The 15,626-nt window shown below is 35.6% G+C and overlaps 1 protein-coding gene across 4 annotated transcripts in view; it reads right to left on the reverse strand.

Annotated features, from left to right (window-relative positions):
- MAP2K5 (mitogen-activated protein kinase kinase 5) overlaps window positions 1-15,626 on the reverse strand; it is a 320,772-nt gene that overhangs the window by 203,585 nt on the left and 101,561 nt on the right. For all 4 annotated transcript variants that reach the window (XM_037833600.1, XM_037833604.1, XM_037833603.1 and 1 more), the window contains 3 exons: window positions 13,980-14,019; window positions 841-909; window positions 676-757 (listed from right to left, as the gene is read on the reverse strand). In XM_037833600.1, coding sequence (XP_037689528.1) covers window positions 676-757; window positions 841-909; window positions 13,980-14,019 — 191 coding nt within the window. The remainder of the gene's footprint in view (window positions 1-675; window positions 758-840; window positions 910-13,979; window positions 14,020-15,626) is intronic.

A 15,626-nucleotide genomic window follows, 5' to 3' on the forward strand; every position in this document is an offset into this window, starting at 1 on the left:
TTGGAAACCATGAAGGCAAGAAGGCAAAGGGATGACCATATTTTAAGTGCTGAAAGCACAAAACTGCCAACCAAGAATTCTATATACAGGAGAATTATCTTTCAAAAATGAAATTTGCTTTTTGTCATAACATTCAGATCAAGAAAGAACTACAAACAGACATCAATGAGAAATACAGATGGAAGGAAGGGGGTAAAGTCCAAAGAAAACTAAACACATCTTTGCTAAACAGCTGTGCTGAAAAACAATTTCTTATCTTGCAATTAAGAACCGATTTCTCTCTGAAAGACACAGGTCATTGGGTTAATAGATTTCTTTTAAAGAAAATCTGTTTTGGCTATTGAAACATTAAAAGAATAGAACATCTGTTTTGCAAGTAAAGACAGATTGTATAGAAGAATCAAATATCAAACCACTGATTAAACAAGTATTTAATCTGTTCTATTTAAATTTTCATTAAAGTAAGTGAAAAATACATTCTTGAAATTATAGCTCAGCTACAAAATATTTAACACCAGTAACTCCTAACACTAAGATGATTTTATAGCATAAAAGAGGTAATTATTAGTATATTTTAATTATTTTTAATTCTACTTGACACTGAGTGCAAAACCAGATTTTAAAGCACTCTACTATAAAAATCATTTTTAAAATATTGGAAAATGGAAAACTCACCATCCATGAATTCTGTACATATTGAAATTCTGTTTTCTACGAAAAACGCACCATAAAATCCTATGATATACGATGAATCACACTGTAACAAAAATAAGACAAAACCTGTAAGCCAATAACATAAACATAGCTTGCAAGTAAAAATAACCTTATAAATAACCTTACCTTATAAAGAATTTCCAATTCAGACATAATTTGTTTCTGAAGTTCCAGTGTAATATCTAGTAGTATGACCTAAATATAGAAAAGCATCAACATTAATACATTTATTCTCCTTCAAATTAAATAAAGCTATACTCACTTTGAAACATAAAAACTAAAAAACAAAAGTGTTTACTCTATTCATCCTCCTTTCTCCTTCCCATCACCATAATCTCAGTAATACAAACTAAATCCACATCTGTCTAACCCTTTGTATTGGGGGAGGTGGTATAGAGGTGATTGATGGGGCCAAGGAAAAAGACTGGTTTCAAAGGTCAGCATTAATGGCTTTAAAAGTCAGTTAAATTATAACATCCTTAATTTATACACTCTATTTTGGCCACACTGGTTATTTCCAGAAGAGGAAGACAGAAATGACCCTCAAACAATTAAAAGATTCAGGCACTAGGCTGATAAGCAGGGAGGACGATGAGCAAAAATGATAATTAAAGTGAGGTTTTTAGTCATAAGAGAAATAAGGTGACAGCTTTTAAAATATATGATCTCATATTCTTTCAGTGACATAATACTCCTTTACTAATACTGTTATAAAATGTCAGGATTTGAAAGAATCTCAAAAATCATTTAACTTAACCACCTTCTTTAAGAGAGAAGGAAACCAAAGTTTAGAGGAGCCACCCAGCCTTGCGGTGGTAGAGCCCCTCCCGACTCCCAGACCTGTGTGCTTTCCAGTACATTCTGATACCTTATACTTTTTCTTAAAATATCAACCACTGTATCAGACTCATAACAAAGGAATGCAAAATGCTTTATTTATAAAGTCAGAGCAAATTCTAGTTTATTTTAAACACTTATTTTTAAAGAAAGACAACCAACTAGCTTCAAAATTTCACTTAGCACCTTAATGAGACCAATTCAAGGACAATTGATTTTACTTTAAAAAGACAGTGATGAGAATAAAAAAGTTGGAATATAATTTTTAAGATTTGTGGCAGAAGTGTCTGACTCTAGACATTTCTACATTAAAAATTTAACATACAGGATTACCATGACAGTGTAATCATACACCATCCAACACTGAAATAAATTTTATATTACATCTGAAAAATAAATATAATCATACTGGAGAAAAATAAACACAAATTATGAATTTCAAACAGCTGATAAAGCAAAGAAAGAAAAGGATAATTCTCAAGCACACATTTCATAGTTTGATATTTGGGAGAGGGGAAGCTAAGGGAGGGAAAAAAAAGTGTAGCCAGTTTCTAATAAGAATTTGTCTTAATATTATTTACAAAAGCTTTAACTAAACTAGATTCTAAGTGTAACACAAAACTGCCAAGAAACAAATGTAGCAGGTAATACTGTATTTGTGAAGTCTTCAAGGGCAAGGACTGAGTCTTGTGCATTTGCCAACAATATTCAACTAACATTTTTGTTCCTGTGCAAAGCTCAGCAATAAAATAAATTTATTGCGCGTTGTTTAAATTCTCTATCATAAAATATTGGCACTATTCACACAACTATGTCAAACAAGGGACTCTTTCATCCTAGAACTCTAGTAAAAGGAATGCAGTTATTATTCTCCCTAAAGCAGTGGTTCTTCAGACTGGCTTCACATTATAACTACCTAGGCACTTTTTAAGATCCTGATGTACAGACCTTATACCAGAACAACAGAATCAGAGTCTCATGTGTTGGTCCCATATCTTGGTATTTTTAAAAAGTTCCCAAGGTGGTTTTCACCCACAGAAAGGTTGAAGAACACTTATTTAAGGTTTCAAAACGCCATTTATTCAATACTTGGTATGACTACTAATATATATTGCATCTCCAGGTCACCAACTTAGAAATGACATTAGTACACCTGGCTAGCCAATTACTTGGAATTATCCCCAAACTCCTGGTGATGAGCAAATCATTCCCTTGATCAAGAACCTTAATTTGGTTCCACAGTTTAATAAAGTTTAAATTCTAGCCAGACATTCAAGGAATTGTTCTACAATCTAGCTTCAATTTGTTATTCTAACTCTTTCTCCCATTACTTCCTACCATAGACAATCCTCATGTGAAATCAGATGACTTTTACTGGTTCACACAGTTCATGTGCTTCTGTTGTTCCACTTGGGGTATGCTTTCTCTTTCCACTCTATAGTCACTGATTGTAAAAGCAGTACTTCCACGAAGCCCATCCTAAAGCCCTCCATCAGCATTCATCTCTAGCTCTGGCCCTTATCACATTCTGCCTTTAGTATTCATGCCTCGCCTCCTAAAAAAAAGAAGCCTTGAGAGAATAGAGTGGTTGTGAGGTCTTCAAGGGCAAGGACTGAGTCTTGTGCATTTTTCATCCCCTCCCCACCTGCTCCCACTGCAGCACCAAGCACAGGATCTTACACTGCTGCCCATTAAGTAATACAGGATTTTATTAAAGTGCTACTTTCAAGTATAATACTCCAAAGAAGAAGCTGTTTCTAGATTGGAAGGAAACGGATTATCTGATTTTTACAACTGATGTTAAAACCAAAGACATAAACACCAAAATATATCAACAGTGCCATGGTGACCTAAAAATGTAGCAGGTAATACTGTATTTGTGGAGCCAAACCACTGTATTCTAACAGGTCTTGATCATTCTTGGTATTTCTATTGTCCAGAGGGAGACTCCATAACAGAAGAAAAGTGAATAAGGGAATTTCTGGGAACATGAGAGGGAACATACAATCCATCTTAAAATAATTCTACTAAAATGCTCTTCTATTTTCTGGGGGACTTGGCACTGTAGGTAGAAGGTTAATTCTCCTTCCCCTGGGCATTCTTGCCAGTGAGCTTTAAAACTGCTAAAAATAAACAAGTACTATTCCTTATTTGAAGGCAATAAAGAAAAGCATGGCAAATAATAATTTTCTTTTGAAGTACAAGGTAAAGTACAGACTTGTGAGTCTTTGTTATTTTTTTTTTCTCCTTAGGAAGAACTAAATTGTTCAAACTGGAGAGAATTTGAATATGAAGCATTTCATGGAGCAAGGGTTAAATGAGAAACTGAAATACCTGGGTGCATTTCCACTGCTCTCCACTACACCTCCAGGACAAATAAGGATGAGTTGTCAAGTTAAATATAAGCAGTCAAGTGACTGAATTATAATTTACTCTGTGCTCAATTTAAATTAGTGTGAGGCTATTAAAATATACAGTATAAATACGGCAATTTATCACAAGCTGTCATGGATGACTTCATTTATTTGCTGGAGTGGCACACGCTCCACTAAAAGGAAGGAGAGCAAAATCACAGGTCAAATTAAGCCGCTATTCTGTTTTAATTCACTTATTTAATCTGTGGCGACATAATTGTCTTTTACAGTATGTACAACTCAGAAAGGAAATTTGGGAGGATTACAGTCAGTATACAAATGATTAATCAAATGGTCCATTTAAATGCTAGTTTAAAGGCAGCAGAAATCCAAAGAATTTTTCTTTTAGATGGACTTTTTCCCAATCAGAAAACAACAATACTGAGAAATCTATTAAATCCTCCAAGCATTACTATTTGAAAGATTTTATAGAATACATTAATAGGGTAAAATGGTTCTGTTTGCAAGATGGCTAACACTACCCTGTTTCTGCTCTACTTATTTGCAATTGTCTTGCCTACCTACACCACCCCCCTAAATAAAAGCTAGTTAGAAATACCTTTCATGAGTTATATATAGCCATTATCAAATAATGCTCTTTAAAATGTGATAAGCATCATTTTCAAAATGCTCTTTTTAAGGCAAAAATTTTTCTAAATTCAGTGGTATAAAATTAAAATTCAAGGTATTTTAATTCTTCCCAAAATTCAACTTCTTTTTTTTTTCAAAAAATATCTTATAATGAACATACTATTTCACCTTTGAAATCTGAAAAGGAAAACATTACAATATGCTTCATTTTTAAAAAACAAGAACATTTTGAATAAAAATTAAAAATATTTTGAGTAGCAAGAGGAAAAAAGTAACAGTTTTTTGAGGACTCTCACCTAATTGTTCCTATAGACATTCAAAGTATGGCTCCAACTGACCCCTTGACTTGGGAAATTAAATTTCACTCATCATTCTATACAGGCATCAGAGCCCTGAAGGTGATTCTGTTTGGACAAGGACTGTGATTTGCTGCTCTTCACAATCCCTCTGTGACACCAGGCAGACCCGTTTCACAGCTGAGGTCATCGGGAGGTTCAAGTGACACGCTTGAAGTCACACAAAAGTCAAGAGAGGGTCAGGAAAAGACCTAATGAGCCTCTACCTTTTAACGTTTCATTTCACCCTTTAATATAAAAAAGGCTAAGAAATATTCTGGGTGAGAGCAATGGTCCATTCAAAGAACACTACGGAATACTTTGTATATGAGTTGAACTTGCTTCCAAGATGTTACTTCAAAAGATGAATGAATGAACTAAAGAATAAATGAAAGACAAAAATTTACCCATTCTGTCATTCATTTGACAAATTATATGTTGAGCATCTAGTCAAATCATTATATGTAGTGCTCTGCACTAGGCCCTATATGTAAGGTTATATACAAATCATTGAGTAAAATAAGAGATAAATATGCTCTCCATTTACAAAAAGGTTTCAAAAAAGGAAATGAACATGTACACTAATAAAAAAATAAAGAGCAGCATATGATAAGAGACACATACAGAGAATTCTAGAGACATTTAAATGACAGAGTGTGTGAGTGTGAGAGAGAGAGAGAAAAACAGAAAGAGAAGCAGGATTTATCCACGTAGGTTCAATGGAGGAGGAGGCTTTTGAGCTGACCCTTGAAGAATGTTAAGGATTTTGATAGGTAGAGATATGGATGAAGGCATTCTAATTAGAGGGAAATATGTGAATCAAAGTGTTGAAGTGAGAAAGCACCTTGGGTTCAGATAAGGCAATGAGTTCAACTTAAAAGCGACAGAGGATGAAGACACATAACATAATGCTATAAAAGTAGACTAGTGACATATTGTAAAGGATCTTGTCTTCCATTCCATGGAGTTTTTAGTTTATGTGGGAAGTAATGTGGAGCCATCAAAAATGCTTAAGAGGACGATTGTTTAAATATGTAGATTGCATAGTGTGTCTGTGTGACTGTGAAAACTTGTGGCTCGCACTCCTTTTATCCAGTATATGGACAGATGAGTGGAAAAATGGGGACAAAAATTAGATGAAGAATAGAGTGGGATGGAGGGGATGGAAAGATTTAGGTGTTCTTTTTTGCTTTTATTTTTATTTTGGAGTAAGGAAAAGGTTCAAAAATTGATTCTGGTGATGACAGCACAACTGTATGATGGTGTTGTGAATAACTGATTTTACACTGTGGGTGACTGCAGGGTGTGTGAATTTATCTCAGTTAAACTGTATTAAAAAAGTAAATGAACAATGGGGGGAGTAGGGGAATGGGATGTTTTGGATATTCTTGTTTATTTTAATTTTCATTTTATTTTTTGGAGTAATGAAACTGTTCAAAGTTTGACTGTGGTGATGAAAACACAACCACATGACAATTCTGTGAACACCTGATGGTATACTTTGAATGATTGTATGTTATGTGATTATATCTCAATACAATTACATTAAAAAAAATCCTTGAGAGGGAAAGAGATGTGACCAGACTATAGGAAGCCAGATCTGAGGGTATTGGTCAGCAACATAGCATAGGGGTTACGCACATGGACTTGGAAGCAAGGCTGCCTGGGTTCAAATCCTGACTCTCTTACTTATTAGCTGTGGGACCTTGGGGAAGCTATTCAACTTCCCTGTGCTTCAGCTTCTGCTACTGTAAAATTGGGATCGAAATGGTAATCACTGCGAAAGGTGGATGTGAGGATTAGATGAGGAAAATGTATGTGAAGTGCTTAGCACAGTGTAAATGTCCAATAATTGGTAGCTTCTATTTACTTAAAGAATAGTTCAAAAACTAATCAATGCATCTGACAAGGGACAAAAATAAATATCTGGAAGGGATACTGGGAGGGGGCAGGAGAACACCACTACCAGAAATATCAACAGGGTCCTGGGCATTGGACATTAGTCAGAATGGGACAGTGACCCCTGAGAGAAGGAAAACCAAAGATATGAGCTCTATGATTGCCCCAGCTTACTGCCTGGAATTTCCCTTCCAGCCCAGGAAGGGGAGTCCCTAAGTTGAGGAGACTAACTGGGAGTCTGAGAAACTAAGGCACTAGAATTCACAGGCACAGGACCAAAGAGAGAGAGCCCCAGAGATCTGCAGAAGGGGACTGGAGTCTTCAAGTTGAGTAATGACCAGCACCGGGAAAGAACCACCAGAAAGGACCAGAGGAAACAATCTCTGGAGCTCATACTGGGAGGAAAGAATTCATGTTCCCAGCAGCCAGGGTGGAAAATCTTGTAAATGCTAGAGCACTGGGTAGAGTACTCTGAAAACTACTGCCTCAGTAGTGGGGAAAATTAGTTCTAGACTAATCACTGGGCTGGTCCCATCTAATAAAGCTTAAAAAGGAAGTCTTGAAACTTGACTGTTTCCAAGTCACTAAATAGCATCTCAGAACAAGGCTCCAGAATATTTGTAGGAATGCAAAAAATAGCTAGAATTTACAAAGGTAAAATTTACAATGACTGGCATTCAATCAAAAACTCAGTTATGAAAAAAAGCAGAAAAAACACAACCAAAATGGGGAGAAAACATAATCAATCAAAACTGATCCAGAAATGACACATATGATAGAATCAGCAAACAAGGCATTTAATACACTTATCTTAAGGTAGAGGAAAGATTGAACACATTAAGAAGAGACATGTAAGATATCAAAAAAGACCAAAATCAAACTTTTAGAGACAAAAACTACAATATCTGAAATGAAAAAACATTGGATAGGATTAACAGCAGATTAGACAATGCAGAAAAAGGGATCAGTGGACTTGAATACACAGCAATAGAAACTATTCCAAAGGAGAAACAAAGAAAAACAAAACAATTAAAAAAGGTACAGAGAATCATTGAGCTGACAATCGACCTAATAAATATAAAATTGACGTTCCCAAAGCAATGGAAGGCAGAAAAAATATCTGTAGAAATAATGGCTAAAACTTCTCTAAATTTGATGAATTTATAACATATGAACCCATAGATTGAAAAAGCTCAACATTCATGCACAAGAAACATGGCAGATTTGGGGGACTACATCAAAGCTCATGATAATCAAATTGCTTAAAACCAGTGAAAAAGAGAAGTCTTAAAGACAGCAACAGAAGAAATCAGTTCTTATGTACACAGGAACAAAGATTTAAAATGATGGTAGGGGGAAAAAATGACAGCTTCTCATAGGAAAGAATGAAACCTAGAAGACAGTAAAACAAATCTTTAAAATACTGAATGGAAAGAACTATCAACCTAAAATTTTATATCCAGAAAAAATACTTCCCAAAATTAAGGTGAAATATACTTTTTCAGACATGCAAAAGCAAAAAGAATTCATCACCAGCATATGTGCATTATAAGAAAGTGAAAAAAAAAAAAAGGGGGAAGGAAATTCTTCAGCCACTCCACCCAACAACAGAATACATATTCTTTTCATGTGCAAAGAGAAAATTTACCAAGACAGATCATATTCTGGGCCACAGAACAAGTCTCAATAAATTTAAAAGAATTTGATCTGACCACAATGGAATTAAGCAAGAAGTCAACAAACTGCCTATTATATAAGCCACATGGTTTTTACCTTGGCTGCTAGGAAGCTCAGGGCTAAACAAAGTTTAACAACAATAATATCTGCTCTTAAATCATTCATTCATTCACTAGCAGTTTGATCATCCAGTCTGCAGTTTTATAGAATTTAGAGATACAAATATGAACACAATACAGTCTTTGTTCTAAAGCTCAGTTTCTTGGCCAGGTCTAGTGAATAGTATATTTACAAATGCCAACTATTTTCATTTATTTTAAATCTCTACTTTAGTAGCTCTGTTGTAAATGTGTCCTTTTAAAAACATTGCCTCTAATAGAAAGATGGTAGAGATTGGACATTTGATGCTTAAGGAGTACAGAATGTTTAACAAAATTGATGGTAAAGGTTCAGAAATGGAGAGCAGAATACTGCATGATGCTAGCACAATACTGAAAGTATAATGAATAAATGGTCTAAAGAGGAAGACTACGGGCATGTATGCCACCAGAAGGAAAGATAGAGGATAAAAACTGGAACTGTATAACTTAGCAAAACCTAAAGTGGACAATGATGGTAATTGTACAAATATACGAAAGCTTTTGCATAAGCGAGAAGAAATGTATGTCACCATTGCAGGGTATTAAATATGGGATGGTGTATGGAAAAAAACACAATTAAAGTAAACTAAGGACTGTAGTTGACAGTAACACTGTAATATGCTTTCATTAATTGTAACAAAGGCAATATACCAAAGCTTAATGTCAATAAGAAGGGGATATAGGGAAGCGGTATGGAATTTTGTCTTTTCTTTTTTTTCTTCCTTTTTTTTCCTTCTTCTTTTCTTCTTTCTTCATGGAAGAAATGAAAATGTTCTCAGATAGACTGTGGTGGTGAATGCATAACTATGTGATTATACCAGTGGCCATTGACGGTACACTTAGGATGGACTGTATGGTGTATGAATAAAAGTATTTAAAAAGTAAACAGAAAGACACAAATGCTGGAGAAGATGTAGAGAGAAAGGTATACCTACTCAGTGTTGGTAGGGAAGAAGAATGGTACAGCCCCTCTTCTGGAGAGCAGTGCGGCAGTTCCACAGGAGGCTAAGAATAGGGTTGCCATATGATCACGCAATCCTGTTACTAGGTATATACTCAGAACTGAAAACAGGGACACAAATAGACATTTGCACCCTGATGTTTATGGTGGCATTATTCACAATTGCCAATGGAAGAAGGCGGCCCAAGGGTCCAATGACGGATGAGCAGAAGGACGAACTGTGGTGTATACACACAATATTGTGCAGCTACAGAAAGGAATGAAGTTGTGAGGCATTCAAAGAGGTGAATGAATCTTGAGGACATAATGTTGAACAAAATAAGCCAGAAACGAAAGGACAAATATTTTATGGCCTCACTAATATAAACTAACTATAATGAGCAAACTCTGAGAATTAAACTCCCAAGAGCACAGGTTATCAGGAAATAGAAAATGGACAGAGATTGGGCAATCGATGATTAATGTTTAATAAAGAATGTTTAATAAAGCTCATTGTAAAGTTTCAGAAATGAATAGTACAATACTGTAAGGTTAATGTAATACCCTGATACATTCCAGAATAATTTGGGCAGAAAATAAAAAAGTATCTGCAAAGTCCCTAGAGGGACTGGAGAAAAAATGTGCAGCTATTAAACTTCCTCACCTGGGGAATACCTGGTATTTTCTCAAGCATTAGGGACTCCCAATTAAATAAGACAAGCCCTCGATCTTGAGGCTTGCCATTATGGAACTTATTTCTGTAATGGTAAAGCTATTATAATTATGCCTACAAGTCACCCCCAGAGAACCTCTTTCTTTGCTTAGATATGGCCTATCTCTCTCTCAAGCCAAACTCTGCAAATAAACTCACTACCCTTCCCCTACATGGGACATGACTTCCAGGGGTGTAAGTCTCCCTGGCAACATGGGACATGACTCCCAGGGATAATCCTGGCCCTGGAATAATGGGATTGACAAGACCTTCTTGACCAAAAGGGGGAGAAGAAATGAAACAAGATAAAATTTCAGTGGCTAAGAGATTTCAAATAGAAATCATTTTGGAGGTTACTCTTTTACAAGCCTCAGCCAGATATTGCATCTTGCCACAGTATGAAAAGTCCCAACCAACAGTATTCCTGAAAACCCTAAAGAATACCCTGGACTCTATCTAAGACTTCATAAAAGTCTTACTTATTAAGTTTATTTTTTCATAAACTTAAAGCCTCCAGATTGTTCCTATCCAGATAAGCCCTGAAACCGAGGTACCAGTCTTTCCAAGAACATCAACCAGTTTCATCCTCTACTCCATAATGTCAACACCCTTTCTCAACATGAAAAACTTAGACTGGTCATTGTCCAGATATCCCTGAAGACTGACAGAATGATCAAATGAGAGGGAAGAGTTATAACTGAGAAGTTAGGATTTAACAAATAATTTTGACTACTGAATCATTTTATAGATATTTCTTTTTAGTTTCTAGTATATTAGAATAGCCAGAAGGAAATACCTGAAATTGTTGAACTGTAACCCAGCAGCCTTGATCTATGATAATGACTGTATTCCTATATAGCTTTTATATTATGACCATGTGATTGTAAAAACTTTGTGACTGACACCAGTGTATGGTTAGATGAGTAATAGACATGCCCCCAAATATTGCCTCTAATCCTTTCTAGAAACAGTTGTTGGCCTCCTGCCATACCCAACTACATAATCATGCACAAGAATTTTAGTATTAGCCTAGGTAAAACAACTCAAAATGCATGAAATTATGAAAAATGTGTAATACACTTGCAAGGTTGGATTATCTGTGCTCTCCTCTCTTGGGACTGAATAACCAGAGCTGCATGTCTTTAATAAAAATACCACTGGCAATAATATAAGATTTCTGATATCAAAGGAACAAAAACGTAACCCAGAGAGATATGATAATAGTGTTCAAGTTATTGGGAGGTATTCTCTGAGTGAAAAGGGAGCTCAGGGGATACAGAAAAGAGAATCAAATGGCAAAGTGGTACAACAGAAGCTGCACTTGGTGAACTCAGAGGAAAAGTGAGATGGAGCCTGGCTGCTACAGTAACTGCCCTGTGAACTCGGGACCTCAGATTCCTCCTTTGTATAATGGGGAGCTATAACAGATGATCTCTGTTGGGGACCTGATTCAGTCCCCATAAAAGACATGTTCAAGTCTTAATCTGCATTCCTGTGGGTATGAACCCATTTGTAAAGAGGACCTTTGAAGATGCTATTGCTAGTTAAGATGTGGGGTCATTTTTTAATAGGATCTTTTAAGATCAAATTTTGGATGAGGCCAGATTGAATAAGGGTGGGCTTTAATCCATATGACTGGAGGCCTTTTAAAGACAGGAAATATGGACACAGTCTGTCAGTAGAAGCTAGGAGTCAGAAGAAGCCAGAGAGGAGAGACAGATGTCCATGTGATGGAGGACTGCCATCACCAAAATACTATTGACCCTGGAAGAAAACATGACCTTGCAGACATTTTGGACTTCCAGCCTTCAAACCTGTGAGACAATAAATTTTTGTTGTTTAAACCAACCCACTCTGTGGTATTTGTCATAGCAGCTCTGGTAAAATATGACAGTCTCTAAAGCCTCTTCTACTTCTGCAATTCTGTGAACCTAACTTGGTAGCAATATAAGAGAAAATACCCAAAGAGGGAGTTCTGAAGCAAATCCACCCCCCCCGAAGTTATGTAAGTTATTAAAACTAGACTTGATAATGCTACATAACACATTCTAGGAGTTGTACTTGGTGGGATTATGGAGGAAGAATTCTGGACCGTATTAGCAGTCAGAAGATCTGAGTCTTAGTTTTGGTTTAATCTTACCAAAAAGTATAACCAATCACAGCTTAATTGCTCTGCTTCTTAGTTTCCTAAATTAGGTAAAAGGTGCAGAAAAATGTACTATGCAAGTGTTAGGAAAAGAGACTAAATTCTCACTGGGGATAGCTAAGATGGCCTCTTGGAGGAGATGAAGTCTGGAAGGATAGGTGGAAACTGGAGGGATGAGCAATGGACATAACTTGTATACAAGTTGCATGGTATGGTAAAAGACATGAAATTAGGAGTCAGATGGATTTTATTTTCGATCCTGGCTCTGCCTCTTCTAATTATGCGACCTCAGACAAGTCAGCTTTCTGAGTCTCAGTTTCCTCAAATCCAAAATAACTAGGCTTATTTTGTAGTTTTAAGGATTAAAGACAATAGTTATAAAATATCAGCATAATACTTGGCATGTAATAGTCATTTAAAAAAGAAAAGGTTTCATTGTTAAAGGCTCAGAAACTGGACACAAAGGGTATGACTGGCAAGTAATACATTGGTAAGCAGAGGATGTATCTCTAAGTCTATGGAGGCCCCGACCAATTTGTTGGGAAGGTGGGAAGTGAGATAGGCCTGACAAGTTTGTTAGCTAAGAGCCTAGTGTTAGAAGTGGGGTTCTTTAGGGTTAGGACTAGGGAAGGAGTTCCCACTTGAGGAAGTGGTTCAATTTTATTAGATGTGTAATTCAAGACAGAGTTCATTAGGGAAATCTGAGATTTAAAATGATGGGAAAATCAAGCACCAACAATGCAAAAGATTAAATCCGAAGTGGTGTAAGAAGGACTGGAGTCTGGAATTTGGCAGAGATGGGGTATGGATTATGAACAGGATGGAAACAAGTGAGGAGTATCTTAGGTTATTGCTGAAAACATCCCTCAGGTGTGTGCAGCTTGACTCTATTGATGAATATGGTGCTTGGATATTCCAGGAGACCATAAAAGGTCAGAAGCAAGGAAGACATCTTAGGCTTTATATTGTTCATGATTGGGGATGTAAGGGGATGGGGAATAAGGGCCAAGGCAATGACACGGTCAGATCTGTGATCTGATTTCTCAACTCTGCTTGTAGCAAAAAAGGCGCATGGGAGAAGAAAAAGATTGAAGACAACAGGGAGAAAGCTATTTCAATATTCCAGGAGGTAAAAGTGAACCTTATTCAAGGCAGTGGCAATGGGGATGAGGATAGAAAGAAAATGACAAATGGATACATTTCAGGGAAACTTTCTGACAGGATATGGTGACTAACAGGCTGGGGAAGATAGAGAGGAAAAAGGAATGAATGACTACCAAGGTTTTGAGCTACATGTCCAGGGAGACAGTGACGCCATGCAGCAGGGAACACAGAAAGAAGTGTAGATAATGATGAGAAGAATTATAGTGTAAGGAGCACATAACTAACCATTTTAAGGCATACATAAAACATCTTCAGGTGCCTGAATGTCACAACAGGGTCATAGCTTCTACTGCTTACCACCAAACCTTAAACGATTTCATCTCCTTTTTGACATACCTGTGGCTTAAGCTAACAGGAGAAAGAGAAAGCAGGAAGATTCAAGAATTTCATAAAATGTAACCAATACTTACCTTTACAGCTAATATTTTCCCACTCGGGACATGATATGCTCTGTGAGAAGTAAAAATACAATAAAATCACAAAATTGCTAAAAAACTTTAAAAATGGTTAAGGCCATATGTGTAAATCCAAACATATCTGCAGTGATGGAATACATGGAACTTTCAAAGAACACTAATTACATTAGTAACCTACATTTCTATTGTGCTTAATGGTTTACAAAGTGCTTCATTATACATTACCTTATAATAGCCCTCTGGAGTAATGCAGCCTTTTTGAGTGTGTCTGAGGGTCCTCTATAGCGCTATACTAAACACTCTACAGAGCCATAAAAATAGGTTTTTCTTTTGTTTCTTTCAATTACATATACAGATAAACTATATCCCTAAATTTCATCTATTTAAAATAATCTCAAAACACATGTAATTAGCTATGGCTTAAAACATAACATCATATAAAAAACTATAGAGTAATAAAATTCAAGCATGTGGTTCATCTTTTCCTAAATCTTGTACCACTCTATCAAAAAAGCTTCAGAAGAGAAACAAGCTCAAATGAACAGATACAGTGAAATAATTACAAATTTAATCCAGGAATATGAAAAGATTCATTTATGAGAAAGAGTTAGAGACTGGGTCTGCAGAAATAAAATACCATTACTTCTTATCAACATCTTCTGGGTTTAAATGAAATGTGACCTTTTATACACATATATTCTGAACACCGCCAGATATAATTTGGCTTATATAAAAATTTTTTAAAAAACCCACACAACATAAACAAGCACTGTTATTATAAGCCCATAAAATTATAAAGAAGCAAATTAATTTGGAAGAACAAAAATTCTGTCCGATAGAGGATTTTACACATTAACCAGAATCAAATAGTTCTGCCTTTCACCTGGCTAGTGTTAAGATGGTAGTGGGAAGATGTGTGGGAATGGAAGTTAGCTCCTCAGGAATTCCCCATCCATAGCTGCCCAGCAAGCAGTTACAAAATTTTTACTTGGTATCGACTTAGTAAAAATTGCTTATTTCTTAAAACAAAAACAAAAACTTACATTTTCCACTCTTACCAAAATAGAAACATAATTTTCTGCTATTCTGGCAGAAATATATGTTTGGTTGCCCTGACAAATATTTTTTTTTAATGACTTTACTGAGGTGTAATTTACATATGACAAAATCCTCTTAAGTGTGCAAATGAAAGATTTTTAGTAAATTTACAGAGGTGTGCAATTAATGACAAATGTTTTTAAAGGCATTTCATGGTTGGGGACTTTTCACTGGCTTATAGAAAAGGTTTAGTTATTAAGAACCTACAGGTATTTGTAATATATTTTTCACATATAAAATGCTACAAATTCAGGTAAGACTAGAAAAAAACATATATATATATACATCTATTCATCTTTTTTCTTCATATATGTATAAATATGAATGTTTTAAGAACTTATTCATTCTGCTTTTCCTACTTGAATGGACAATGGTAGAGCCAATTGTGGGAGGGAAACTTAGACTTTATTATATCAATTAATTGTAGAGAAATTCAGGTATATCTCATTTAAATGAAAGGCAAGATTATAAAAATTAGGTGGCAATTGTTCACTTTACCAAAGGATTCTTTAATCTGTAAAAGTGTCTAAAGACTTCTTGTAA

The sequence above is a fragment of the Choloepus didactylus genome, chromosome 4 (assembly GCF_015220235.1).
Source record: "Choloepus didactylus isolate mChoDid1 chromosome 4, mChoDid1.pri, whole genome shotgun sequence".
Lineage (NCBI taxonomy): Eukaryota > Metazoa > Chordata > Mammalia > Pilosa > Megalonychidae > Choloepus > Choloepus didactylus.